Source organism: Centroberyx gerrardi, chromosome 8 (assembly GCF_048128805.1).
Source record: "Centroberyx gerrardi isolate f3 chromosome 8, fCenGer3.hap1.cur.20231027, whole genome shotgun sequence".
Classification (NCBI taxonomy): Eukaryota; Metazoa; Chordata; class Actinopteri; order Beryciformes; family Berycidae; genus Centroberyx; species Centroberyx gerrardi.
Genome location: NC_136004.1, coordinates 5,398,125 through 5,426,070, shown reverse-complemented (window position 1 = coordinate 5,426,070; position 27,946 = coordinate 5,398,125). Strand labels below are relative to the sequence as shown.

General features: G+C 43.4%; 1 protein-coding gene across 1 annotated transcript in view; it reads left to right on the top strand.

Annotated features, from left to right (window-relative positions):
- The window catches only part of tncb (tenascin Cb), a 44,541-nt gene extending 18,572 nt beyond the window's left edge, over positions 1-25,969 (top strand). Inside the window, exons 7-23 of the mRNA XM_071900963.2 lie at positions 1,078-1,347; positions 2,632-2,817; positions 4,189-4,278; positions 5,170-5,433; positions 10,021-10,296; positions 14,714-14,986; positions 16,940-17,062; positions 18,001-18,144; positions 18,623-18,742; positions 18,961-19,104; positions 19,962-20,092; positions 20,856-20,988; positions 22,019-22,170; positions 23,300-23,396; positions 23,898-24,059; positions 24,681-24,844; positions 25,771-25,969. Of these exons, the coding sequence (XP_071757064.1) occupies positions 1,078-1,347; positions 2,632-2,817; positions 4,189-4,278; positions 5,170-5,433; positions 10,021-10,296; positions 14,714-14,986; positions 16,940-17,062; positions 18,001-18,144; positions 18,623-18,742; positions 18,961-19,104; positions 19,962-20,092; positions 20,856-20,988; positions 22,019-22,170; positions 23,300-23,396; positions 23,898-24,059; positions 24,681-24,844; positions 25,771-25,881 (2,840 nt within the window). The 3' untranslated portion in view covers positions 25,882-25,969. The remainder of the gene's footprint in view (positions 1-1,077; positions 1,348-2,631; positions 2,818-4,188; positions 4,279-5,169; positions 5,434-10,020; positions 10,297-14,713; positions 14,987-16,939; positions 17,063-18,000; positions 18,145-18,622; positions 18,743-18,960; positions 19,105-19,961; positions 20,093-20,855; positions 20,989-22,018; positions 22,171-23,299; positions 23,397-23,897; positions 24,060-24,680; positions 24,845-25,770) is intronic.
- Positions 25,970-27,946: the final 1,977 nt, after the last annotated feature.

Below are 27,946 nucleotides of genomic sequence, written 5' to 3'. Positions count from 1 at the left end.
CAGGGTTAGGGGTTCTATTCCCTTTGCAGCTCAATGGGTAGAGCAAGGCACCAACACTGCCACAGTTGGGCCATTGTATTTTTCTCCTGCTCAAATGCAAAGTGCAACTGTGAGCATTGCTAGTAACAGAGAAAGCAAGAGCTCAAAGTGCATCACAACAATATACAACAATAACTTGCAAGCTATCTAATTAGCATTAGCTAGCAATGTACTTCTCTTGAAGATATATCCATTTTGTCACTGAATTATGTCAAACACGTTACTATCTTAGCTAAAGCTTGCCCCTTGATCTCACTATGTGATAGAATGTTAGCTACAGTTAGCTACGTTTGCTATAGTCTTGATGTTGCTAAAAACAAGCCACAAGCTAAAGTTAAAGTTAGTCACTGGGAAACTGTAAGAGGCTGCTTACTACCTTCCAGGTGCTGCTAATTTTTTCTCTGTCATGGGATATTTGTTTACTTAAAGGGTGTTCTGAGACGACTAAAATCAACTTCTCCCTTTGGTCTATTTTGACTTCTGTTGTTTAAATCTTCTCCCTGGCAATTTGATTGGTCGACACCTTAACCAGACACATGGCTCTGTATAAGCGCGCATTAGTCTTGCTGGGTTCAAACCTGTGGCTTCACAGTCACAAGACCTTCTCTTTTACTCCAACGCCTATTTTAACATCCCATATTATTCAGTTTTCATGATTTTGTTTTCAAATGTACAGTACTATCGCTCAGGATAAGAATAATATTCTTGATGATTTTTTGCAAATAAATGTAGTTTAGTTAAAAGTTGAGAATTTGTAGACTAAGTCCTCACAACACCAGCTCCTCAAAGTCAAATGAGGTAAACCTGTTGAGTGGAGGCTTCTCAGTTCAAATGCTGCAAACTGGCCTGACTGGAAGGATTTCAGTTATTGTTTAGTGAGGGCAGCCAATCAAGACCAAGTCCAGCTGTGATGCATTTACTAGAGTTAGTCTGAAACTGCCTGTAAAAAAAGATGGATTTTTGATAAGCAGTAACTTAAAATTGAAATTCCTATCATTGGGGAACTTTAATGGTACACGTTATCCCCCACCCCTCCAGTGATCGACGCCCCCAGCCAGGTGGACGTGCGCGACGTGACCGACACCACAGCGCTGGTGACCTGGTTCCAGCCCGTGGCCCAGGTGGACGGCGTCAGCGTCTCCTACGGGCCCAGCTCGGACCCCAGCGACCGCAACGTGGTGGAGCTGTCCTCCACCGACACCCAGCACCACCTGGGGGGCCTCAGCCCAGACACCGAGTACGAGGTGTCTCTGATTGCCCGGAAGGGAGACATGACCAGCATTCCCGTCTACGAGACCTTCCTCACAGGTAAGACTGAAGACTGAAGACACAGACTGGCAGGTATCTGGTTTTCAATAAAAGGCTAATATTGGCCTGATATATCAGCAAACCTATATATCAGTCTAGTTTGAGGCAAGTATTCACTAGATTTGGCATTTGGTCAAGTGTGAACAAAACAATATGAGCAGATAAGATGAAGCTGTTGCTGAATTGTAATAACAAATTTGTATACTGTATATTCAGACCAAAAAATAGATCTACCCAACAGTTTTTTATAATAATGTAATGTTCTTACTAGATGAAAAACGAAAAGCCATTAACGGTTTATTGTAGCAAGGTTTAATGAGCTGCAGTGCTTTAAGAGTGGTTTTGCGTCTCCACTGGGGGGCTGGACCACACATACTTTACTGATGGCTATGTGTTTACGAGGGACGACCCCCTGCTGATGTGTGTATGTGGATGGGTGTGTGTGTTCTTGTAGTTCTATCGTTATGAGGACCAAATGTTCTCCCAAGGATAGAAAGATGATCTAATTTTGCCAGTTCTTCACTTCTACACAGGGCTAGTATTCATCCACTACATAGTGATTTTTGGCAGTGTGTTTCCTATCACCCACCACCATCATTTCCTATGGAAACAGGGAAAGTAGTTCCTGATAGTTTGAAACATTCTTTTAATATATTTTGTATAATTTACTACACAAAACTGCCAGACTTGGCCACATATAATTTAAAATTACTTACCACTTAGATTTAGAGCTGCTACGTTCTCACTTTTGAGATAGTGCTAGTGGCCTACTATCACTCAACATAGTGTATGCTAAAGTGTTAGCATGGAGCCTACTATCACTCAACATAGTGTATGCTAAAGTGTTAGCATGGAGCCTACTATCACTCAACATAGTGTATGCTAAAGTGTTAGCATGGACCTTACTATCTTACTCAACATAGTGTATGCTAATTTCTAGTAAAAACACTACCTATGACTACCTCTATGACCCATCTTATACCAATTACAAAAAAATTTAACCGTGAATTCCTGGCGAGAATTTGCCAAAATGCTGTGATCTGATATCGAAGAATGCAACAGAAAGAGGAAAAGCCTTTGGGACAGGTTTGTTTCAACAAAGAAAAAGCTAGCTAGAGAAAAGCAGTACATGCTCTGCGCACCTAGGTGCAATCATAGGACACAATACTATAAATGACTGGTGCAATCTCCCAAAAATCTGGTGTATTTCTTTAAGGTTTGTAGTCAGTGTAAGGCCCTCACAACTAATAGTAATACACCTTTGTGTGTATGTGTGTATTGTAGACCTTGACGCCCCCAGGGACCTGCAGACGGTGGAGCTGACTGATGAGAGCATCACTCTGGAGTGGAAGAACAGCAAGGCTCAGGTGGACAACTACCGCATCAAGTCCGGACCTCTGTCTGGAGGGGACCATAGAGAGCTGCTCTTCCCTCCGGGACCCAGGGGCACCACCCAGGCCAAGATCACCGGTACCGGCCACCACACACACGCACACACACGCACACACAAGCACAAATTATTACACCCACACATAGGCATCAGTTGGGTCTGGGCAAAGAGCAAAGACCCAGTAAAAATGACCAAAAATGCATTTTAAAGCTATTTCTAAAACAAATAACCTCAAGACCAATGTCTCCAGAAATTCAGTTGCTATGAGCAGTTTGGGAAGTTATATTAGTTGGAGGGACTTTGTCATAGCTCAAGGTTTATTGAATGTGTTGGTGTTTCATCTGCTTTGAGTTCACATTAGCTCATTGCCACTTTGCATCCCAATGACAATACTGAAAAGGATCTGTGGAAAAAATTATACAGTGTAAAGTGTTTATTCTGCTAATTCTTGGGCCAAGTGTTTGCGGTGCTCCCTCTTAAATGGTCAGTGCTATATTCAGTGTGCTCATTTACAAAATGGGTTGCCTTTGTTTAGTGTCGCGAAATGTTTGCCCATCTACAAAAGGCCCACTTTATTAGAAAGCCACCCAGGGGGGCTCGGCATTCAGTCTGTAAACGGAATAACACTGCCGCTTGTTTCAGTGAGATCTTGGTCAAACAAGAAAAAGCGGGGCTCATTTTCATCTATCTGTACTGCTGCCATTATAAAGCCATGCTTTGAGGCGGATGTGTTTTTTTTTTTTTTGTTTGTTTCTAAACCATGTGCCACTGCATGGACGGATTAGGCACCCTGAGAAAAAAAAAAAAAAAACGCTTCCAAAAAACGGGGTAATTGTGTCTTTGTCTGGCCCGATTCTTTGTCCTTGGGAGGCCCATCCCCTGGAAATAAAGCACTGTGTCCATTCAGCCGACGTCCCCCTCCGCTCCACACACACCTCAGCAGTTCTTTCACACAGTTATTATCTGTAATTGCCTTCACGCTCGTGATTTTATTGATAATGAGTTTCCTGGGCATTAGGTGTAATTTCATGCTGCAAGACTCTGTGTGTGATGACCTCTATGGGAGTTAATAAAGGAATTAGAGGCGATCACACTGAGAGAGGGCTTAATTGTGGAGACCAAAGGGCCTCCAAAGCCCGCTGTATCATAGCAGGTATTGTTTCTGGACCATGACAAGGGCCCTATAGATCCATCAACGCAAATGCAACACCGATGTTGCACAAGCTCACCATAAAACGCAATTAGGCCGCAATCTATTGTGCAATCAAGACACTTGAGAGCGTTTTGTGCTCGCCATTGGCGTCGGAGCCATTAGCTGAAACAGCTGGCCACTTCTCTATAGGGCCTCGCCATCGTTCATTTGGCGACATCTCTGCGGGTTTGCGCAAACAAAGCATTACGTTGCTTTTCATTTCTACAATGCGATGTTTTTATTTTGCCCTGTTACGCAGGCTTGAGACCTGGCACGGAGTACGGGATGGGCGTGACGGCTGTAAAGGACGAGCGCGAGAGTCTTCCGGCGACCACCAACGCAGTGACTGGTGAGATGCGTTCACTTGCTCTATCAGACAGCTATACATAACTAAAATACCTATTGAAGTTAGAGTTTATCTGCCAGAAGGCCAGATTATGCACATTATTTATGTAAGCTGTAAATTCCCATATTTGCTTTCTCCATATACTCATATTCATCTCGTTTGATGTTGTTGCATGTAACTTTAATAGTTATTTCATACTGAATAGATTTAATATTTTTGATATGTTTTCATATTGTGCATAGTTTACATTAATTTTCTCTTTGTCTCAGTATGTTCTACTGCTGCTATTTTGCAGACCCTAACAATTCTGTAGTTTTTTTTTTTTTTTTTTTTCTACTTTTCATTCACACATTCTAGTGCTGAAATTGTTGGTTGAGTTATGTCTAACCCCCCGCCCCATTTGCTATATGCTTATTTAGATTTTATTTTTCTTGGCTTTATCCCATTATAACTATTTGCTGCTGCAACAACACAGTTTCTCCAGAGATCATTAAAGTGGTAATCCTCGAGATCCTCATTTTTTTGTTTGCACTGCACTTCCCAGTGATCTCTTGTCAATCAAACAGTGACGCCTTTTTCTGTTGATGCAGTTTGAGTTTCTCTTTTCTTTGTCTGTTCAGCCATGGTGGCTATCACTGCTCATGCTAACTACCCAGTTCTTCGTCTTCTGTTGATTCCAAACAAACCAGAAACATAAAACGCATCACTTGCTGTGCGCCAGAGGATTTTTCCCAGCAAAGAGCCTGACACCGGGTGTTTAGAACAGCAAATACTCCTTGTATAATCCCTGAAAGACTTTAGAGTTTCATCTTAGCTCATCTTACTTTATCTTAATTACTTCAAATCTTAACCCTCCATCCACAACCTCTCCCTCCTCCCCCCGCCCCCCGTCAGCCCTGGACGCTCCCAAGGACCTGACCGTGGCAGAAGTGACGGAGACCACCATGACGCTGGAGTGGAAGCGACCTCTGGCCAAGCTGGACTCCTACAAGCTGGTTTACGTCTCCGCCGATGGCCACAAGGCCGAGGCCACGGTGCCCAGCGGCGCCGAGTCGCATACCCTGAGGAGCCTGACGCCCGGCATGCTGTACACCGTCAGCGTCACCGCCGAGAGGGGCCGCAGGACCAGCGCCCCCGCCACCGTCTCGGCACCCACAGGTCAGCTCTGCAAAAACACACCTCTCCGCTTCAGGAGCGTTTGATAGTGCAGGCTGTCTGGAAATGTCTGGAATCACAGGGAGTCTGGAATCCAACCAGCAGCATCTGCAGCTGTCGATCCAGATATGCTTTGTCAGATAGCAAGAAAGAAATGAAATATGAACAAAGATGAAAGAAATATGGCTTTCCTTTTGGACGCACACGTGTCTGGAAGTTGCCATGTTGGCACATTCTGAGAGATTTCCCTGTGATTCCAGACGTTTCACACACCCTGTATTATTAACTTATTAAGACTTTTGGCAGCGCTTACAGGTCAGTGTTGGAAAAAAAGTCTTTCCACATCCCGAGCTTCAAGGTAAAGCTAATGGCTAATGGTAAAGTTTTGCCTCTGATAATAACTAAATAATCCGTATTTGTCGATATTTCAGTGCAGCGTGCTGTATAATGTGCGTCTGAGACAGAGGTTCTTTTGATTGCAGCCTACTGTTTTCCTTGAGGTTTTTCCTGCTGGTGGTGTAGCGCTCGGAGGCTAGTCCTCATTAACCGTCGGTTCGTGTGTGTTTTTTTGTCCTGCAGTACTGCAGCCAAACCAAGGGAATGAATTGAATTCATTGTTAGCTTCTCACTGTAAGTCGCTCTGTCTCTAAAAACCCTGCCGCTACCCCCGCTCCCCCCCCCCCACAGACTTTCATTTACAGCATGTGGGTTTATTTTACTTCTTTTTTTTACCAAAACAAGGAAAGACAAATGAGATGACTGTGACATATTTTTCGTGCTGCGGTCACAGCGCCTCCAAACCAAACATCTCAGAAGGAAATCTTCCAGTTATGCAACGAAGCGCCCATTAAATGCATGGCTACGGGCAAAAATCGATATGGCATGAGGGAAAAAGTTGGTGAGCTTTGGAATAACTGCCTTTTGTTGCATTTTTGGATCGCACGCTGCCAAGAGGTGCAGAATAGAGGCTTCTGTGTGTGTGTGTGTGTGTGTGTGTGTGTGTGTGCACGTGTGTGTGTGTGTGTGTGTGAGTGTGCACGTGCATATATGCCTATTCTGTATGCGCACTTGTCTGTGTGCTCATGTGCGGTGTGTATGACGGAGAGAGAAAGACGGAGTGGCTAAGAGGGCGAGATTGTGTGAACCTGTGTGTGTGTGTGTGTGTGTGTGTGTGTGTGTGTTGTGTGTGTGTGGGAGGGTGGGCGGGTGAGTGGGTTTTACTTGTATGGACATGTGTGCGCCTCGCACAATGTTCATTCATGTGATAATTGTTGGCGTGAGCCCCGCTCCCCTCTGGTTTTGTGCGATTTGACCACGATGAACTGTGGGCCCGTCAGATAAAAGGCCACATGCTGGGACTCCTGTTAAAACATTGTCTCCGAAAATCAGCAAGCCCCTCTAATCCGCGGCCCGACCGATCTGCAGCCTTTATCGTCCCCAGACACGTAGCGCAAACACAGATCGCGCTCGTTCACAGCGAGCGGAGAAGGATTGAAGAAAAGGGGAGGGGTGGAGCGAGTTGAGATGAGGTTTGGTGGGTGGAGGGGGTCGGGGGGGGGTCCGGGAGCTCTACTTGTGTCTGACAATCACTGGCCATCGACGGGATTACAAGGATTCGACATTTGAGTGTGTTCGGAAGACCCGCCGTGAGTGAGTGACCCCGGCTACGCCGAAATCAAGCTTCGGCTCTGGAAAAAATCGGAGGCGGCTTCGGACGTGGAGACGTAGAGACGGAGCGATGTTGTGAAAACAGGGAGATCAGGAGACAAACGTGGGGATTAGCATAATTTAAGCTAATCAGCTGATTCAGGGGCTGGAAGAGTTACGGGGAGCCTTTGTGCAATCGGAAGGCTCAGGGAACAATGAGAACGGACATGTGGAAACGATAATGACTTCAGCAGTCGTCAAGAGATTCAATAGCCACGTTTGTGCAGTTGAAGTAATTGAACAAACATGTTCGATTGCTTTTGTGCATTGTTTTGTCGAAACACACAGAAGGAAACAAAAATCAGTGCAAACCCCCGATGACCCTTCTGTTCAGTAATATGGTTAGACCGATAGAGTTTGCTGATGTATTGGGCCGATATTGGCCTTTTATCAGAAATGTCAATGTTGCTCACCTCCAAACAAGGTTCCTCCTTTTTACTCAACAGCTTTAAGGGTGTCAGTCTGTAAAATCTGCAATGAAATCTGCTTCACCCTGCCTTAAAGAGCTGCTAACCCACCTAAAAGAGTTTCAATGGAGAGTTTTAGTGTCCCATGATGGTCTAAATGCGGTTTCAGCTCTGGAAAACCCATATCAGTCGAACCCTATTCAGTACTGCTGTCTCAAAAACCCATGACAACTGGAAACACAATGGTCAAGACTTGCAATGTTTCTTCTGCCATAAGTTGGTTATGTTGTTGGGTATATCATGAATTGAAAGAAAAATAAATGTACACCCGTGTCCTAGTGAGGTGCTGGGAGTGAAAAGGAAAAAATACAGCATACTCATTAACTGCCACGGCTGAAACGTTGGTATGAGTATTCATTTTTTCCCAACATGATCTCATCAAAAGTCGTGAAATGAGCACGGACGCAGATTTACGTGCTGTGGACACAAATTATGTGAAAATTACGTTCCTCCACCACAAATTGGATTCCGTGACAAGAGCACAAAGTGGACACAGCATTTTCAGCTAAAGGTTGGCTAACGGTTAATTTGAGGCAAGTAAAACAACTTAGGTTAAGGTTAAATTTAACACTTTACGTGCCACCAGCGCGTAATTTGGTGTTAACAAGTCGTGTTCATTTCACGTATTTGTGTGAGATCAGGTTGATTTTTCTTTATGGGTAATAATGTCAAATGGTGATATTGCATGACCAGTTGGTTCTCCACACAGGAGAATGGGGAACACAAAGCATGACAAGAGGACTATCATTGTCTTACATGTTCTGACATGATGTCCACTAACAACACTAGGGTTAGGGCTTCCACTCCCAAACTGAAAATGTATACACTTCTAATGCTATAGTAGTATGCTTTGGATAAGAGTCCACCAAATGGCAGATATCAGAATGACAAAGTGATATCTCAGAATGCCATTTGATTTTATCCATCTGCATGTGCTGAATGCCCGAACCGAGACCAAGCTGTTTATCATGACTTGTGATGGGAAGTGAGGCAATGAAGATAAACGGCGTCATATATTGAACTTTAGTTGGTTATTTTTCTTCACTAGAAATACATTGAGCAGGAAAGTTTCAACAGTTTCCCTTCAGTTTCCCTAAAATGTCAGCTTGGCATTGTTAGTTCCAAACCAAACCAAGGGGCCCTGCTAACAGCAGACCTTCTGGGAAATGGAATATAGCCAAATGAAATTCAAAAAGGGCAAGGTATCCCCGTCTAGGTCCAAAAGTATCAAACCAGCTTTGTGGCAAGGCCTGTCTGTCTTCCACTGAACTTAAGGAGACACCATCAGCAATATTGAACACAAGGCTGACTCACATCCTCCCAGCTGGTGCACTCAGGACCAGAAAACCCATCATCATGAATACATTCCCCTCTCCCACGTGAGCTCTCACAAGCAATAATCAGCTGATTCAAGCGAAAGGTCCTCCAACCCATCTCATCCCCATTGTCTTCCATCCCATTTGCTCTCCACTCTGCTCTAGCACTCCACGGCGGACTGAAAAGAGGATAATGGCGGCCTTGACGTTTACCTGCGCCGCCTATCTCCGTCTCTTTCCCGTCCGCTCTCTGCATGCTTGCACACACAATGGACTCCAATTACAGGCTGCCGCACGCAGTGCTGCATGGCTTCTCCATCAGGGTTTTTGAAGTGGACGGCGTACTTCTGCCAAACCGGCGGGGCTACGCCGCACCTTCAAAAGTTAATGGCTCATTCGTGGGCCATTAATGCGCACGAGCTGCATCAGCATGTCTGCTCTGTATGTTTTAGTCTCTCTCTCTTCCCACAGTAATACAGAGGCGGTGCCTATAGGCCACTCATAATGAGGCTGCTTCTTCACTCTGGCCTTTTGTAGTGGAAATAAGGGAATATTTCCGCTCCAGACAAAAGTGACGGTCTTCTCTCTTGGCGGCAAAGCGAAATGATTGAAATACAAATGAGTGATGATCAATGTCAACCGCTTCCACTTATTTTTTCTTTGTTTTCAGGAGATATAGAGAGTTGATATTGCGGAGGAATCTTCCTCTGTTGAGCAGAAGCTCAATCTTGTGTTTGCTTTGTATGTTTGACAATGTACATTGATGTCGACGAGGGAGGTCCAAACAGAGACCGAGTGTTTTCTGGATCTGTGTGTGGCTGTGTGTTCTGGGGTTAGACCGATACATGGAGCCGATACTGGCATTGTGTTAAAAATTAGATATCTGCCAGTCAGTGTCCACCTCCAATCTGGTAATCTGATGCCTATGATGCAGTGTTTTTGATTACATATTTTTCCTTACATCTTGAGTTTCAATGGAGAGTTTTAGTCCAAAAAACATCAGTATCGGCCTTGAAAAATCCATATCGGTCCAACCCTAGTGTGTTCATATGTCTGTCCCGGTCCTGTAAAGTTGTGCTGATGTGTTTGTCGTCACCCAGAGGAGGAGAAGCCGGTGGTGACCAACGTCACCGTCAGCGACGTGTCGTGGGACAGCTTCCTCCTGTCCTGGCTCGCCGACGACGCCGCGTTCGAGGCCTTTCTGGTCGAGGTGACGGACGCGGAGACGGGTGCCGAGTGGCAAAACCACACCGTGCCCGCCGACGCGCGCAGCCTCGTCATCTCTGGCCTCTCCCCCAGTACCTGGTACAGGGCTAATCTGTATGGGGTGCACAGGGGGGCCCTCTTAGAGCCCGTCTATGCAGACACCATCACAGGTATCGACGGCATCAACGCTGGGGGGGCTTCTCTCTTTCCTTTGCTTCCTTCTTTCTGCCACACACCACGGATTTTCCAGTGTTAATAAGTGTTGATTTTTCAGCGGCAATGATTTGGAGTTGTCAGGTGTTGATTGGAGAGTCGTTTGTTCACTCATAGAGCTGATATGGCTCTTTAGCAGCTGCTCAAAACTATCTAAAGTGTTACATTAACTCTGATGGGAGTGGACTGATAGAAACACTGGCATGCTGTTTTTTTTTTTTGATTTTGACACTCTCAGAGTTAATTAAAACACGTCTGTCTTGGAAAAAAAATTATCTCATATTGAGTCTTAAAATTATATATTTCTTAAAACAAGGGGAAACATCTGCTGCTGTAGTTTCGCTTGCTTCAAGATAAAGTGACTTGATTTTTTGGGCAAATTTATTTTTCTTCTTGGTCTTCCATTGGAAGTGAAATGATCTCAACCCCATGCCAGAATTTTTCTCTTGTTTCAAGAAAAATAACATTACAAGAATACAATATTAAATGGCTGAGACATTTTGATCACAAAGACATTCATCAGATAAGTCTTAACACCTTAATAAAATGATCAGCTTTTGGAGATAGTTTGTCTGTTTATCCCTATGGACACATTTAAAGCAAAACTTCTGCTCCCACTATCTAAGCACAAACTACTTTCCTTCAGTTTCCAGAAGACTATTTTAAAAAAGTTGTTTAAAGACAATCTACCTCTCAGCCACTGTGGTGGAAGTTATTCTTCCCGGGGTAAACAAAATATCCTTGCCATTCACGGCTCGCACAATCCAAATCCCCGAACAACACCTTCTCATCAGCCATCCATCACGCGCCACATCCCCTCCTTTGATGCAGGGATTGTGAAATGAGCTAACACTCTGCCGCACCGCCCCAACAAAACCCATTCAGTCTATATTAGCCTCGCCGCCGATCCGCTTTTGATCCACCTTAAGCTGTCAGTCTGCCTGTTGGTACGAGTCCAATGCGAAACAGCACCTGGTCTGTTTTGTGTGCGGGGAGGCCCACATGTAATATAGGCCGCCGGAGCGCAACAGGTGCAGCGGTTTACCCACCCACCCCACCCATAACAGTCATTATCAGCGATTAACAGGCCGAGAATTACATGTGCCAAATGAATGGGCTGTAAACAGTGAAGCCAAAATGACACTTGATAGTAAAATAAGGGGCTCTCTGTGGAAACTCGTTTTGTTTGCAGTGTGGTGCCAACACGCACTGGAAATCTAACTTTGATCACACTTGTGTTCGTGTTTTGTATGGGGTCTTGAAGACTTCTGAGCAAGTTCTTTTGAGCATAGTATGTCAGCAAACTTTAGTTCACATAAAACAGACTAAAGAGTTCACTTAAGAGGCTTTAATATCTGCAATTTAAGCTGATTTTTCAACCTGGAATCATCCGTCACTCAAAAAAAAGACTAACATTGCGATGCATTACAGGCAGATTAGAATCCCATTACAAGTATAGATAAACCAAACCCCCTTCATTTTATCCCTGAAATGTCCTTAATTTCTCCATTACATAAACATCAATTATCCATTAAAAATGACATAGCTTTAAAAAAGTAAGGTTAGTATCAGTTTTTAAGGGATTTATTCATGGGTTGATCCATGGAGACACTAGTAATTAAGGGATTTTTCATGCGTTTTGTGCAGGTTTACAGGTTATTAATGAGTTATTAATGGAAAGTTCCTGTCTCCCTGAATTTTACATTAAATTAGAAAGTAAGGAGTCAGAAATTAAGGGGAGTTTAAGGTGGTTTAGGGTCTCCATTAATAACTCCCTTAATTAATTGTAATGAGATTTTGCATGAATTAAGGGGTGAATTAATTTAAGTCTAAGGTTATTTTAAGGGATTACTGGTTTGTAGAGTATCATGTCATTAACTATACAGTTACCACACAAAATATTAGAATACTTTACATTTTTTACACATTGTGTTTGTCATATTGTGGGCTGACGGTGATAATTATCATGCAGTCACAATGTGCTTATGATACACTGATGATGCCTTATGATGCCTTATGAGCAGTAAAACCTTTCTGCGTTACCACGACTTTTTGGTTGGTAATCACTATTTGACCATTTTCTCATGTTAGCATCTATCCCGGCATTATCGCTCAGTATTTCACCGATCAGGATCAGTCAAGTGGAAGAAAGATGGGAGGACTGACAGAAGAAAGAAAGAAAAACCCTGAGGCGCTTTTGTCACTTTGTGTGAGGCCTCTCGTCTGTATGCATCCCCAGCTCCCCCGGGCCTGGACCGCTCTTCATTCTCATGCTGCCATTGCCCCTGGGCTCTGGTGTTAGGGTGCCAGGGGCTGCCGGGGCCACGCAGAATATGGCAAACGCTCAACTCGGCCCATTGTCTGCATGCTAATGCCTGGCGAAACCATCTTAACATTTACATTAGCGTCGCTTAATCCATAGAACACCCGAAATTGTCAATACAAGCGCTGACTAATTTGACTGCGTTGTGCGTGGCGTTCATCGGGCCGCCGGAGGAAGACGTCGCGGGGTAAAGTCCTCCAGTGGAAAGGGCCAGAGCAAACTTTGAATAACCGAGCGGGAAGCGTTATAAAACGGATGATTGATGGAACCACAAAGAGACGCAGGCAGCGCCCAGAACAAGCTCGGCTCAGTTGTGGTTCATATTAACACAAGCTGCCGCTGTAAAGTTATCAGGCGAGACTAGAACTGGGACTGGGCTTCTCGCTCGCAGACCCTTTTCAGCAGGTTAGCTGGCGCCTCGCACCTCCTCCAGTAACAGGCTCGCTTTTGTGAGTGGGGATTGTGTTCCCTAAGGTCCTGGGAGGGGAGGAGGGGGAGGGGGGGTGGTGAAATCAGTAGCCAGCTAGCACATGTTAGCTCCCTCTGATGGATGTGGCCCTCCCTCTCTTCCAGTGACCAGCTAAAGCCGCCCGGCGGCTAATGAAGAGTGACAGCTCCCCGGGATTTGTCTGCTCCGCTTCTCATTTCCACCGCTTCTTCTCACAACAAACGCCTTATGCTCCCCCCCCCCCCCCAAAAAAAAAAAATACAAAAAAGGGAGGTTCAGGCTAGTTCAGGGACCTCTGAGACCCTCACATTTGCTGTGGCGTTTTAATGAGCGGTGGCACCGGGTTTATAGAGGCTACGCCGAGCCCCCACTTAGTATATCTGCTTCTTATCCCGGCTGCTTTAAAAGCACTATCCGGTCCATATATCCATCTGCGCCGCTACCGGAACTTTCTCCGGCTAATTAGCGGCAGTAGACTCATCCTCTGGAGGAACAGAGCGTTTTCTCCAGCAGCTGTAGACTCCCGCTGTCTCCCGGCCCTCTATTCCTATCACTGCCATTATTAGCTGCTACTAATGACTAGTTAACTACTAGCTTTTACAGCACCACATGCACCTTCTCCCATCTGTACGCACATAGCTAGATGTCTGCACTGTACTTTATTTGAGCACTTCTCTGAGAACAGCAGATGTTATTTGACAAAGCTTCCGTCCTTTGAATCCCTTAAGAACTGTCTGAGAATGAGATGCGGTTAGATTGATATATCGATTTGCCGATATTGGCCTTTTAATAAAAATCGAATATCGGCCAGTCGGAGTCCTCCACCTCCGATGTGATGGAGGTGACGATATGAGGATGAGGATATTTTACTCAACAATCTGTAAAACCTGCAGTGAAACCTGCCTCACCCTGCCTTAAGGAGCTGCTAACCCACCTAAAAGAACTTCGTTATCCTGGGTTTCAATGGAGAGTTTTAGTGTCCCATAATGGTCTAACTGCTGTTTCAGAGGTTTGTCCACCCTGACAAGAATAAACTTCTTAGGAAAATACAGAGTTTTTGTCGTTTTAGGCCAAACATACTGAATACCAGGCACAAATAGCAGCTTCAATCCAAAAATATCGTTATCGGCCTTCAAAAACCCATATCGGTCGAACCCTAGAATGAATCAAATGTTCACCTTATTAACCACAGTGGCTTTGACGGGTGCATTAACTAAGGGCAAAGATTTCTAGATTTCCAGTGTGTTGCTGTGAGAAAAAGAGAATGTGATCGGACACATTCGTTTGGCTCAACGATCCTCCCAATTACCTGACGCTCATTTCTGGAGAAAGAACCCGATTTCTTCTCTTGTCTCTTGTCTCTTGTCTTCTCTTTTTTCACTGGGTTGGAGCAAAGCTCTTTTTTCTCTCTCTCTGCTCTGCAAACCCAGGCTCTCTCTTGGTTCACTGATGTTGGGTTTCCGTATAACCGGTGCTGGCATTTGCACACAGACTGATACACTCGCTGTCCCTGTCATTTTCTTTTTGCCATGTTCACAAAATGTCAAAGCACTCTTTAGGTCCACAGAGGAGGAAAAACTTCATTTTGCCCCTTGTCACTCAGAGGCCGAACCCGAAGTGGAGGCTCTCCTGGTGTCCGACGTCACCGCCGAGAGCTTTCGGTTGGCCTGGACGGCCGAAGAGGACGCCTTCGACACCTTCGTGGTCATGGTCAGCCGGGCCGGCGGCCTGGGCGAGCCGCAGGAGCTGGTCCTGGGCAGCGAGGAGAGAAGCACGATTATCACCGACCTCACCGAGGACGCCGAGTACAAAGTGGAGATCTTTGGGCTCGTTGTGGGACGGCGATCCAAGTCTGTAATCGAGGTGGCGAGAACAGGTACAGGGTGTCACGCCGCGCGGGAGTTCGTGAAACCTGTGGAACCTCTTCTGCCAAACACTCAACGTTCTACTCTTATGATAACAGCATGAAAACAGGGTCATTAATACCCATATTCTAACATTTGTCCGTTAAACCTCGATCATCGCAGCTCTTTTCGTCGACTAACCCGGTTAACGGTGTTTGTCCAAGGCACTTAATGTTGCGACCTGGCAAAATGAAAACACTCATCTTGAGAAATGAAGATTGGTAAGCCCTTTTAATGGAGGCTCCCCTGGAAAGTCATGAATCTTTGATGAGGACCAGCCGGCTCGGGCTGCGTTGTGTGCCTTGTGTCAGTGGCTGTGTGTCGGTGTGCGTCTTTTCTGTGTGTGTGTTTTTTCATCTTGGTGTTTTATCCTCGTCCCTGTCTGTCAGCGCTCCTGAGCGGTTCCAGCGGATAGCGCCGGCAGGCCCTTTCATCACAGCTCAAGTGTACAGTAGTACAGTATCTGTGAGCATACACTCTGGTTTCAGAGCAAACACACACGGCGCGTGACGGCGCGCTGTTCACACACCGCCGCTCCACAGAACTGCTCAGGATTGATTGAGTTAGACCGATATAGAGGCTTACCGATATTGCATTGGGCTTTTATTAGAAAGTGGATATCGGTCAGTCAGTGTTGTCCAGCTCTGATATGATGCATATTTAGAGTGTAGAATTGACTAATTGAATTGATTAATACTACACTGGCCCTGAACTGGCCCTTAACCTGAACTGATTCTAATGAGACAATTTGTTGTGATTCCACATAAATTAGCATTATGATGTAATTATTATTGTTATTATTCATCGTTTTAGAGGCTTTTCCACCCTGCCAAGAGTAAAATTCTTGGGGAAAATACTAAATACTTTTTCTGAATTGTTATTGGAACTTGGAATTTTTTTGGCATGAAAATTGTCAATTTTAAAGATATTGATTATCAGCACAAAATATCAGCTATTGCCAGCTTCTATCCAACAACTATCAGTATTGGCCTTCAAAAACACATTGGTGTAACCCTAGTGTGGAGTTTTATTATTATTATCATTATTATTATTATTATTAGTAGTAGTAGTAGTAGTAGTAGTAGTATTTGTTTCTATGGAGAGTTTTATTGGTAGTAATTCTGGACGAAACACTGAATACTTGTAATATTCTGGCATGAAAATGGTCAAATGTAAAAATACTGAATTTTGGCACAAAATATGAGCTATCAGCAGCTTCAAAACAAAAATATCGGTACCTTTAAAAACTCATATCGGTCTAACCCTACTCAGATTTACTCAACTCTTCATTCTGCTCTCTTCCAGTGTCGTCTCTGTCCGGTTGTCCTAGTCCTACCAAATGTTGTCTTGGGCCGCCTGGCCCCATGTGTTGGTGTCTCTCTGTGTGAAGGGGGGGGGGGTTGTCTGTGTCACATAGAATGGGTGTCTATGGCTGTGTCCCCTGTCCTCCCTGGGGGTAAGGCTTTACTCTTGGGTTGCGTGGCGCATGTTTCACTTTTGTGTTTCCGTGAAATGGGGGCAAGTTAATCTCCCCGGGTCTGTCACGCAAGATACTGTGGCTCAGTGTTTTGCCCGGGAAGGGCTGCCGTGAGCCCTGGCCTCCCCGGGCCCCTTTGTCTGTCTACCTCTCTCTCTCTCTCTCTCTCTCTCTCTCTCTCGCGCCTCTCTCTCTCTCTTTCTCTTCTAAAACGAGTGCCTGTAAGTGGTGGATCTGTCCTGGCTACAGTAACAGAATACATGTCTGTCTTTTCTCGTCTGCTGCTTAATGATGTGAAGAAGAGAAGACTGAAAACTAGAATCGGATGTTGTATGTTCTGCTTCTCCAGTCCATGCCCGTCTAAAAAGGCAGTGCGCTAACAGAACCGCCTGTTTCTTGTCTCTTTTTGCCCCCCTCCCCGCTCTGTTTCTGTCTTGTCCTGTGCCAGACCTGGGCTCACCCAAGGGTGTCCGGTTCTCTGATGTCACCGATACGTCCGCCACCGTGCACTGGATGGTGCCAAGAGCCCGGGTGGACAGCTACCGGGTGACTTGTGTGCCTGCTCAAGGAGGTCAGTATCACTGTGTGTGAATAATAATACTCAGTCATTGCCATTTAGTCTTGTACAAATGACAGTATCCTGAAACAAGGAAGATCCTGCCACTTATATGTCACTTGATTCAAGAAAATTCCTCCAAACAAGTTGAATTGCATTGGAAGAAAGTGACATTACCTCACTCAAAAATCAAATATACTTTCAGAAAAGCATCAATTTATGCTTTTTTCCTCTTACAAGACCGTATCCCCATACAACTTACATGTTTGACTCTACTTAGTACGATGTTTACTAAGAATTGAATCATAAAGGTTGATACCAGTCTAAAAAAATATATATATTCCCCTATATTCCCCATATAAAAAGAAGGATTTTCCCTCATCTACTGTACAACCCTGCTTGTATCAACAAAACAAGATTAAATGACGGACAGTGTTTGCACTGCAACTGATTCAAAGTCAGTGTTGGAACATAGTGCTGGTTATTAATATCATTCTATTGAAATTCACACCGCTGTGGTATCATTGCTCCAACCGCTTCATCTTAGGTTTCATCAATGAGGCTGAGTCTTCCATCATCCTCAGGGCAAACGAAGGCTCTTTTCTCCTGCGAAAGACTGATTCTGCCCTCTAGTGACTAGTTATAGGTATTGCCATAAAATGAGAGGCTGAAATTATTCACCAGCTGTCTGCAGTGTCATACTATTTGATTGCTGAAACCTTATGTAGAATATAGAGTTGAGATTTTAAAAAACGGCAATGAAGTTCATTTACCAAGTCATCACCTTACTTGCTTACAGAAAAGAAAAGAAATGAGAGAGCTTATCATATACTTCTTATAAAATAATGAGGATTGATCAAATTGTGCGACCTGGGACCAAATGTTTATCAAGATGGATATGAGATGGTATGAGATCTTCCTTTTCACTTCCTGTGTGTTGTTTTGACACCCAGGAAGTGCTAAGACGCTGACGGTGGACGGCTCGGAGTCTCAGACGGTGCTGCCCAACCTGACGCCCGGGGTCACCTACCAGGTCACCGTCATCGCTGTCAAGGGTCAGAGGGAGAGCGAGCCCGGGTCAGACAGCGTCACCACGGGTAAGGCTCACATAGGGCTAAACACACACACACACACACACAGTCACAATCTTAAGGCAGGGCACCATAGGTGAAGCAATGGCGATTAAGCGGGTGCAGGTTTTGCTTAACAAACATATGTTTTATGGAAAACTGGTGTTCCAAATTTTTTTGGCCAGTGAGTGTATATCTACAGTATCTACTGTTATGTTAAAAAAGTAGCATATCGTAGCTTTAAGGTTAAAGTGCCAGCACTGATTCTTATAATGCAACAATGTTTAATTCAAGCCTTTTCATCAGAAGCGTGTTGCCCTTTGAAGCAGGTTTGTGTTCAGAGTTTGTGTTCAAGCAGCCTGAAGGTGGAGAGGTCTCCTGTTTCCTCACAACACTGAACAGTACCTCTGTCCACAGGGAGACATTTGAGGAGGGTCAGCTCACACTGACTGTGGTGTGTGTATGTGTGTGTGTGTGTGTGTGTGCATGTGTGTGTGTGTTACAGCTCTGGATAAGCCCCGTGGTCTGACTGCAGTCAACATCACAGACACCGAAGCTCTGCTGCTCTGGCAGCCTGCCATCGCTACTGTAGATGGCTACGTCATCACTTACAGTGCAGATACAGGTATGTCAAGCACACACACACACATATATATACACACACAGCAAGCACATAAAATACTGTATGTCTAGAAACTACACATAAATGCGCATACAAACACACACAGAGGCCACAGCACACATAAGTACATTCTTGCATGTGCTGAAGATACACTTAACTCTTAATAAAGGCTTTTTAGCATTTTTTTTTAAATACGAAGCCGGCCTGTTTGTGTCCCACAGTTGCACCAGTGATGGAGCGGGTGTCAGGAAACATCATGGAGTTTGAGATGAGCTCTCTGACTCCAGCCACACACTACACTGTGAAGGTCTACGCTGTGAGGGACTCGGCCAAGAGCGCAGCCACCACAACTGAGTTCACCACCGGTCAGTCCTCAGCTCTCATATGACTCATGTTCAAACACTATTCATTCATTCAAAGGCATCGCCAAGGTAAACTGCCAACCAGCTGATGCATATTTCTATTTGTTTCCTGGAACCTGGAGCAGTTTTTAGGTTTTGTGAAGTACACTGGCTCAAACAAAATCAAAATTGCTCCACTAGCCAAGTACAATGAATGTACAGGTATTTGTCTAAGTAATTTTTTTTTTTTTTTTAGACAATCAAAAAAAACATTAACCTTAGCCCACATACAAAGAGATGAATGACAAAGTCCAACTTCACAGGACAAAAGACAAAGACATTAAAAAAGACATTAAAAGACAAAAACATAAAGGACTATATGGCATTATAGATGAAAAATCAATAGTAATCAAGCAGTCGCATTACTTTTTCTTTGTTAGTGCAACTGTAACAAGAGGAAAGGAAGTCAATATCTAAAACAATGAAGGCAAATAACTAATTCATAAAAATAAAAACAACTAATAGTGTATATTTAGTTCAATTTTCGCATACAGCATGATAATAACAGCACTAATAAATATTTAGACTTTCTATGTTGTTATTCATTCACCTCTAAACCTCTATACTGAATATTCTTTTGTAGGTCATATAACTTTAGAGAAAAGATTAAACTTTAATGATGCCCATGAGAAAATTTTAAATTTTTTGTATTCATTTTGTATGCAATACAATGACAGTATATCCTGGATAATTTACCCTTAGTCCTCCATCTGTTTAGACTGTGTCCAACTTGCATGATGCTCCTCCAGAGACTCAAACTGGATGGAGACTTAAAGGTGTCTCCTCCAGTGTGGATGCTGAAGCCTGTTGTGTGTGTTTAGATGTGGACGCCCCCCAGGACCTGGCAGCCAGTAATCTCCAGACGGAGAGCGCCATGCTGACCTGGAGGCCGCCTCGCGCCGACATCACCGGATACATCCTCAGCTTCGAGTCCGCCGACGGCACCGTCCGGGTGGGTGCTCACCCGGGTTCCACCCATATGGGTTTCTGAAGGCCGATACTGATGTCTTTTGCCACTGTCTTTAAATTTGACCATCTTCATGCCCAAAAAAATTCAGAAAATGACAAATATTCAGTGTTTCGCCCAGAATTGTATTCTTGTCAGGGTGGAAAAGCCTCTGAAACTGTATTTAGACCATCATGGGACACTAAAACTCTCCATTGGATTCAATTCAGGCTAAGGTCTTCCCATAGACAGCCAGTGTAGTATTGATCAATTCTACCATAAATATGTAATAAATCAAACTGCATCATATCCATCATATCAGAGGTGGATGACACTGACTGGCTGATATCTGATTTTTAAGAAAACATCAATGTCGGGCGTAATCCAAATATCGGCAAACCAATATATCAGTCTAACCCTACCTTAAACATATGTCATTTTTTCAGAGATATAGTAATATGTGATTTTTAATAAAAGGCCAATATCGGCTTGATTTACTAAAATATTGGTTGATATCAGTGAAGGAAGCATTGGATTGAAATTGATGATTTTTATGTTTCTTGCCTTTTCTCTTTTATACTCACTTATAACTCACTTGCTTTACAAAAATGTATAAAAAAGGAGTAGTAAAATATATAAAACTGGAGATAAGGTCTGGAAATGCTTTAAAACAGTGTGGTTAAAAAATGAAAACCTAAAAAGTAACATACGATTAAAAGTGTGTCTTTAACCTGACGTGTTGTTTCTTGTGTTTGGGTTGTTCCTTCAGGAGGTGGTCCTGAGTCCCACTGCCATCTCCTACAACATGGCCCAGCTCAGCGCCTCCACAGAGTATTCAGTCAGGCTGCAGGCCATCGCCGGACCAAAGAGAAGCAGAGTCGTCACCACCGTCTTCACCACCAGTGAGGGGACTCATATACACACAGCGCAAAACATATCCACTGGGTCTTAAAAACTCATTTTTCTTCAAACAAGTGACAAAAATCTGCCAGTGGGGTGAGATAATTACCTGCTCCAATGAAGATGGAAGGTTTGTTTGCAGGATATACAAAAATGCGTTCATGTGCTGGTAGGAAAGTCGGACAAATGAGACTTTTAAGTCAGCTGCTAAGCATCGTTGCATTCACGAGCTATTTTGTCAGAAAATCTAATCTGGCAGACAAGCGATAAACAGACATGAACCGTGACAGAGGCTGCAGCTTTGACGGTTGTAGAATTGTTCAGCGTTGGCGGAGGTTTGTGCCTTCTTGTGCCTTCTAGTTTTATTTCTTTGATACAAGCAGGGATGTAGTGGAGTGAATTTGCCCAACTTTTTATTTGTGGAATAGAGGTTAGCTACCTTTTTAGGCTGACATAAATCTATATAGTATACATCATAGTAAGTAGTGTCAAACTGATGTAAATTATACAACGATAGGGTCTTTTAAGGGGAAAAAAACATAAATTAATGCAATTCTGAACATATAATTGATTTTTGTTTATATTGGTGGTTGTGATGCCTTATCACCGACTGGAGGCCATATCAAAGTTTACCTACCTATACAGTATATCAATGGATATAAGTAAAAGAACCTGCCAATGAGGTGAGGTAACTTCACTTTTTCCATACATTTTCTTAAATCAAGTGACTTTATCTTGATCATATTGGAGCGGTGTGCCTTATTTCAAGATAATTCCTGAAACAAGTTAAAAATCATCGGAGACAACTGAAATGGTCTCACCCTACTTGCAGATTTTAAGGCTCGGCACTGGATTCTTCACATCTGACTAGTCCTAACAATTTGTTCAGTGCACTGGTACAAAACCCCTCTGATCCCATCCACTATCCAACCCCTTATTACACAATTTGTCCGCAGCTGCTCCTGTTTGGTGACTAATCCACTCCCTGTATATGTTTTTTCTGTGTGTGTGTGTGTGTGTGTGTGTGTGTAGCTGGTGTGCTGTACAGACACCCGAAGGACTGCTCCCAGGCCTTGCTGAACGGCGACACCACCTCCGGCCTATACACCATCTACCTGGGTGGAGATGAGAGCCAGCCGCTCCAGGTCTTCTGCGACATGACCACCGATGGAGGCGGATGGATTGTAAGTCACTGGCTAACCTATGGCTATATACAGCCAATATGTGGCATATGGCAGCTCGCTCATGTGAAACTCACGGTATACAGTTTTAGTTGAGACTGCTGTAGTTTGTGTTTAGCAACTATCCCCGTTCCCGTTGGTGAGCTTCCACTTGCCAAAACTATTCCTCTATGCCGACGTTTGTCTGTATCTGGGATATGTTGTCATGATTTTCCAGACTTTTCTCTTCACCTCATTAAATAATTTTGCAGTTTTTGTGACCGTTGTGCTCGCAATTTGGGCACCGACTGTTTGGCTACTTTGGAAATCACATGTTGCTTTGAAAACCTACATATAAAAGTGGTGATTGTCTTTTTTAAAGCCGACATCAGGCTAATTTGCAAGGAACATTTCCAGAGATCAATTGAGTGACAAATTATTAATTTATTCTTATTCTTAGATATGATACAGGCCATCAGAGTGGTCTAGTGGTTAGATCAGTGGTTCTCAAAATGGGGTTTGGGGACACCCAAGGGTCCTTGAAGGGTTTCCAAGGGGTCCCCAGGTAAATGAGGAATAGTTTAGTTTCATTATGATTTAATTCACCAAAAATTGTCCCTCGTAGAGAGTGTATAAGAACGACTATTGTGATCAGGTTTCATTTTCCCTACTATTATCTCCCCAACGTACAATGTAGACAGTTCCACAATTCAATACTAAATCAACAACTAAAATCTTCCCATATGGGGTCCGTGCTGGCTTAAAAATGACCTGAATCTCACCAGATCTTTCACTCCTGTCTCTCTGCTGTTCAGTCTCCCTCTCGGCAAATAGAGAAAAAATACTAAACCGAGCACACTGCCCACGCTCCTTTTCTAAAAACAAGAGAATAAGACATACGGAGAGTACTGAAGATAATACAGCAAGTAATTACAACAATCAAACACCTTGAGAGCAATAGAAAAAAATAAAGATACAGCATTTGTTGACAGGTATACAGGTTTGAAACAAATGTGTTCAGGTGTAGAGATGGAGGAACATGCCCTATATACAGACATAGATTGGATATGTAATTGAGTTTGAAATTAGGTCTGTTATTTCACAGTGACTGATCGGCGTTTCTTTTTACTGATGGTTTGTTTTCTCCTCGCAGATTTTCGTCAGACGTCAGAGTGGTAAACTGGAGTTTTTCCGCAACTGGAAGAACTACACAGCCGGCTTCGGTGACATGAATGATGAATTCTGGCTGGGTAATCTCTACACATTACAGTAGTCTACAAAATATAGTAATATATTTGAATATCATATGATATGATGGATATGATGCAGTCTGTTTGATTACATATTGTAGAATTGATCAATACTACACTTGTTGTCTATAGGAAGCTCTTAGTCTGTATTGATTCTAATGAGACATTTTGATCAGATTCCACACTTATGCTTTAAAATGTTTTATTATAATAATTAGTATTATCTTCAGTTTAAATGGAGAGTTTTTGCATCCCATGGTCTAAAATTCTGAGGGAAGCACAGGATATTTGGAATTTTGGGGGAATTTTTTGACATGAAAAATTAAAGATATTAATGGAATAAAATATACAGAGCTTCAATCTAAAAATATCCACAAATCAAACCTTAGTAATAAAAGCCATCATTATCATCATTATTGTCTTTGTCATTTATATTTATCATATCCTACAACCTCTTCCAGGTTAGTGACTTCCAGGTGTCTCTTCTCTCCCCTCCTCCAGGTCTGAGCAACCTCCATAAGATCACATCCGGAGGTCAGTACGAGCTGCGCGTCGACCTGAGGGACAAGGGAGAGACGGCCTACGCTCAGTACGAGAAGTTCTCCGTCTCCGAACCCCGCACCCGCTACAAGGTCCATGTGGGAGGATACAGCGGGACCGCAGGTCAGTCTGGCTTCTGTACAATCGGCTATACATGGAGATGAACGAGGAAATCGACTAGTCTTCATCCTCTATCTAGGCTGAAGCATGTCGGTGGTTCCATTAGGAATTAGCTGCCGAATGAAGGCTTTTTGTGAAGAAAAGTGTAACACTGGTCCATTTTTTATATTATTTGTATTGATTTTATTTTTTTAAATATATTATTTATATTCTTTTTTTAATTTCTGAGTCAGTGTGGTCCATTTTTATGTTTTTATTTATTTATTTATTCATTTTTTATTTTTTATAATTTATCCTATTTTATTTTATTATTTTTTATTTTTATTATTCATCATTAGTATTAGTATTAGTGTTAAAAGTCTTATCACTGGAGCATTTTTTGTTTGTTTGATTGTTTCCTTTTTTGGCATTAAATTTAAAGTGTCTATAATATCATGACCTGATACCACAAACTGATATCATTCAGTTCCATTCTGAATTACACTTGATTAGACTACAGTAGAGCAGAAGACTAGAGAAGAGATCTTTATTATTGCTTTTGCACATAGAGACCCAGCACTGCTCATTCAGATTTAACAAATCAATTATTCCTAACTGACTCTCCCCCTCTGTGTGTGTCTGTAGGTGACTCTATGACCTACCACCACGGGCGTCCATTCTCCACTTACGACCATGACAATGACATCGCCGTCACCAACTGTGCCCTGTCCTATAAGGGTGCCTTCTGGTATAAAAACTGCCACCGTGTCAACCTCATGGGACGATATGGAGATAACAGTCACAGCAAGGTATGGCTGAATCCAACAGACCCCATACTGAAGTCAGGGATTTCCTAGTGAGAGTGGAGATAGATACTAAAATGTGTGTGATGATTGCTAATTTTATCATCTGAAGATTGTTAGTTGAAGTGTTGTGTATGTTGAAGACAGGAGAGGATGTGTGTTTTCGTGTGATGAGTTCCTCAGGGGGTTCCAGAGATCCTAGAGGGGGTTCCAGAGTTCTTGAAGGGGTTTCAGGGGACCTTGAGGGGGTTCCAGGGGTTCTTGAGGGGGTTTCAGGGAACCTTGAGGGGGTTCCAGGGGGTCCTTGAGGGGGTTCCAGAGGTTCTTGAGTGGGTTCCAGGGGTTCTCAAGGGAGTTTCAGGGGTCCTTGAGGGGGTTCCTAGGGTCCTTGAGGGGGTTCCAGATTCCAGAGGTTCTTGAGGGGGTTCCAGAGGTCCTTGAGGAGGTTCCTGAGGTTCTTGAGGGGGCTCCTGGGGTCCTTGGTGGGAGGGGGGGGGGGGGGGGGGGGGGGTTAGGTGCTAGTTTAGTTTCACAATAATTATCTTTGTTAGAGAATGTATGGAATGGCCATCTTCATCAAATGTTTCACTCTCACCACTATTATCTCCCCACATACAGTGTAGACAGTTCTACAATTACTATAATTGCTATATTACTATACTATAACTTGCTATTACTATAACAATTATAATACTAAATCTAAATCTAAACTAAAGTCTTCCCATATGGGACCCTGGGACAAAATCCTATCAATGGGAATCCTTGGCTCTATATGTGGGTCTGTTTGCTGACCTGCTGACATGAACATGTTTGAGAAAAAACCCTGATTTTCCACATTAAAACACATTAAAACCTCACCTGACTTCAGTGCTCACCCACCCACCGCCCATCTCACTGACACATCATTTCTCCATGTTTTTTTCCCTCCGCAGGGCGTTAACTGGTTCCACTGGAAGGGCCACGAGCACTCGATCGAGTTCGCCGAGATGAAGATCAGGCCATTCAACTTCAGAAACTTGGAGGGAAGGAGGAAACGATCATAAACGCTCCGAAAACCACCCGCCCACCTACCACCGCCACCGCCGCCACCACTACTACTCCGTCTGGACTCCCCGTAAACCACCTTGACCCCCTCCCCTCCCCACCCCACCCCCACCCCCACCCTGCAGCTACCAAAGCCACTGCCAAGAGCCCCGCTGCCTCCACTCCAACGGACACATCTTCCTCCCCATTCGCTCACAGATCAGCCTCCGCTCCGAACCCCCCTCCCCTGATTATACGGTTGATGTGGATATTACAAAAATGGACTTAAATCAAGCCCACACACATTCTATTCACGCACCAAAGAGAGCAAACACAAACTCCCATCGCACCCACTTATTTTTTCTTTTCTCTTATGTTGCAGCATTTGCGGAGAGGTGTATTTGCGTGCAGCTCGGGCATTACGTCGTGTACAGTAACACATACGGTCCCCCTTACGTCACATCCAAGCCTTTTTCTTTCTCACATGTTGGGGTTTCACAGAGAGGACAGGCTGTTTACAGTACATGTGGTCTTGTTAAGGTTCAGGGCCTCTTCGCTCAACCGGGTTACGATAGCAAATTCTGTACAAATGCTGTACATGCATTCGTCTCAATTCCAATTCCAGGTCGAAAAGGGATTTTACTCCGAAAGACGCCACTCAGATGTCAGATATCTTTCGTCTAACTTGCCATTCGTTTGTCTTTGTGCGACTTACTAGTCTCGGTGTCACTTTATCCTTCCCAGGTTCCCAGCTCCCTCTATACCTCGATTCAACACGAGCCGACATCCGAAGTGATAGAAAGGGGAAGGAAAAGAAAAGGAGAAAAAAATGTTAAAAAAAAAAAAATACCGGAGAAAAGTATTTACCCGCCACATCCCATGTCCAACGTGGACGGCGTTGTTTCCATTGGTTGTGTGAGCCCCTGAAGGCATCATGCTACTTTACAGCCACAGTATCATGTGTTTTTAAAAAAAAAGCTAAAGAGCAGAGATAAAAGTAAAGCTGACGTGTTTCGATTTGTTTTGTTTCTTCTATGAATCCGAGGCAGGACCTATTATTCAGTATATAATGAAATGGGGTGATTACTTTTGATTTTTTTTTTTTTTTTTTTTTGCAAAATGTGAATACAGTACATATATGTGGAACAAGAGAATGTTATGTGTTGTTGATACAAAAAGATATGGATGCTCAAAGTAAAAAAACAAGGCCAATTCCAATTGACATAGTAAGGTCACTATGCTTTTGTTGAGGGAAATATACGGTGTTTGGGCAGGCCAAAACTAGAGAACTAGTTACCTTTTCCACTCCCCTCGTCCCCTGCTAGGGCAGGATACTAAACCACTGACCCTCTAAAGAATGCCTGTGTAAATTAAGTTTCTTTTTATTGTTTTGTTTGTTTATAACTGGGTGAACAACAGGTGTTTCTCTGTAAACCGTATTACAATAAAACGAGTTTGTTTAAAAGTAAGATGTGTGTTTTTTTTTATTCTTTACATCAAGGATAAAACCAGGCTGAAATGAAGAATACTATCCTATTAAAACCTACAGAATAAAAATATATATATATATATTTCTGGTTAGGCAGCGCTATACTATGACCTCCAGAATTATTGCAATATTACTTTATTATACTGTCATTGTGTATGTATTGCTAGTATACAGTACGATAAGCCTGAAACAGCATTTACACCATGGGACACTAAAACTCCATTGAAACCTAGGATGATAATAACAAAAATAAAACATTCATGCATACTTGTGTGGAATCCAATCAAAATTCAGGTTATGCTCTTCCCATAGACAACCGGTGTAGTATTGATCAATTCTACAATAAATGTGTAATCAATCAAACTGCATCATATCCATCATATCAGAGATGGCCGACACTGACTGGACCAAACCTGAAATCCCTCTGGGATGCAGAGATGCACACATAATGAAGGAGGCTGCAGCTGAAGCATTACAGGGCATTTAAATGAATCTAATGATTGTCATGATGGGTAATTGAACGAAACCTAGTTAATTAACAAATGAATTAGCTAATTAACAAAGCTCACCAAAATTTTGAATACTTTGAATAAAAT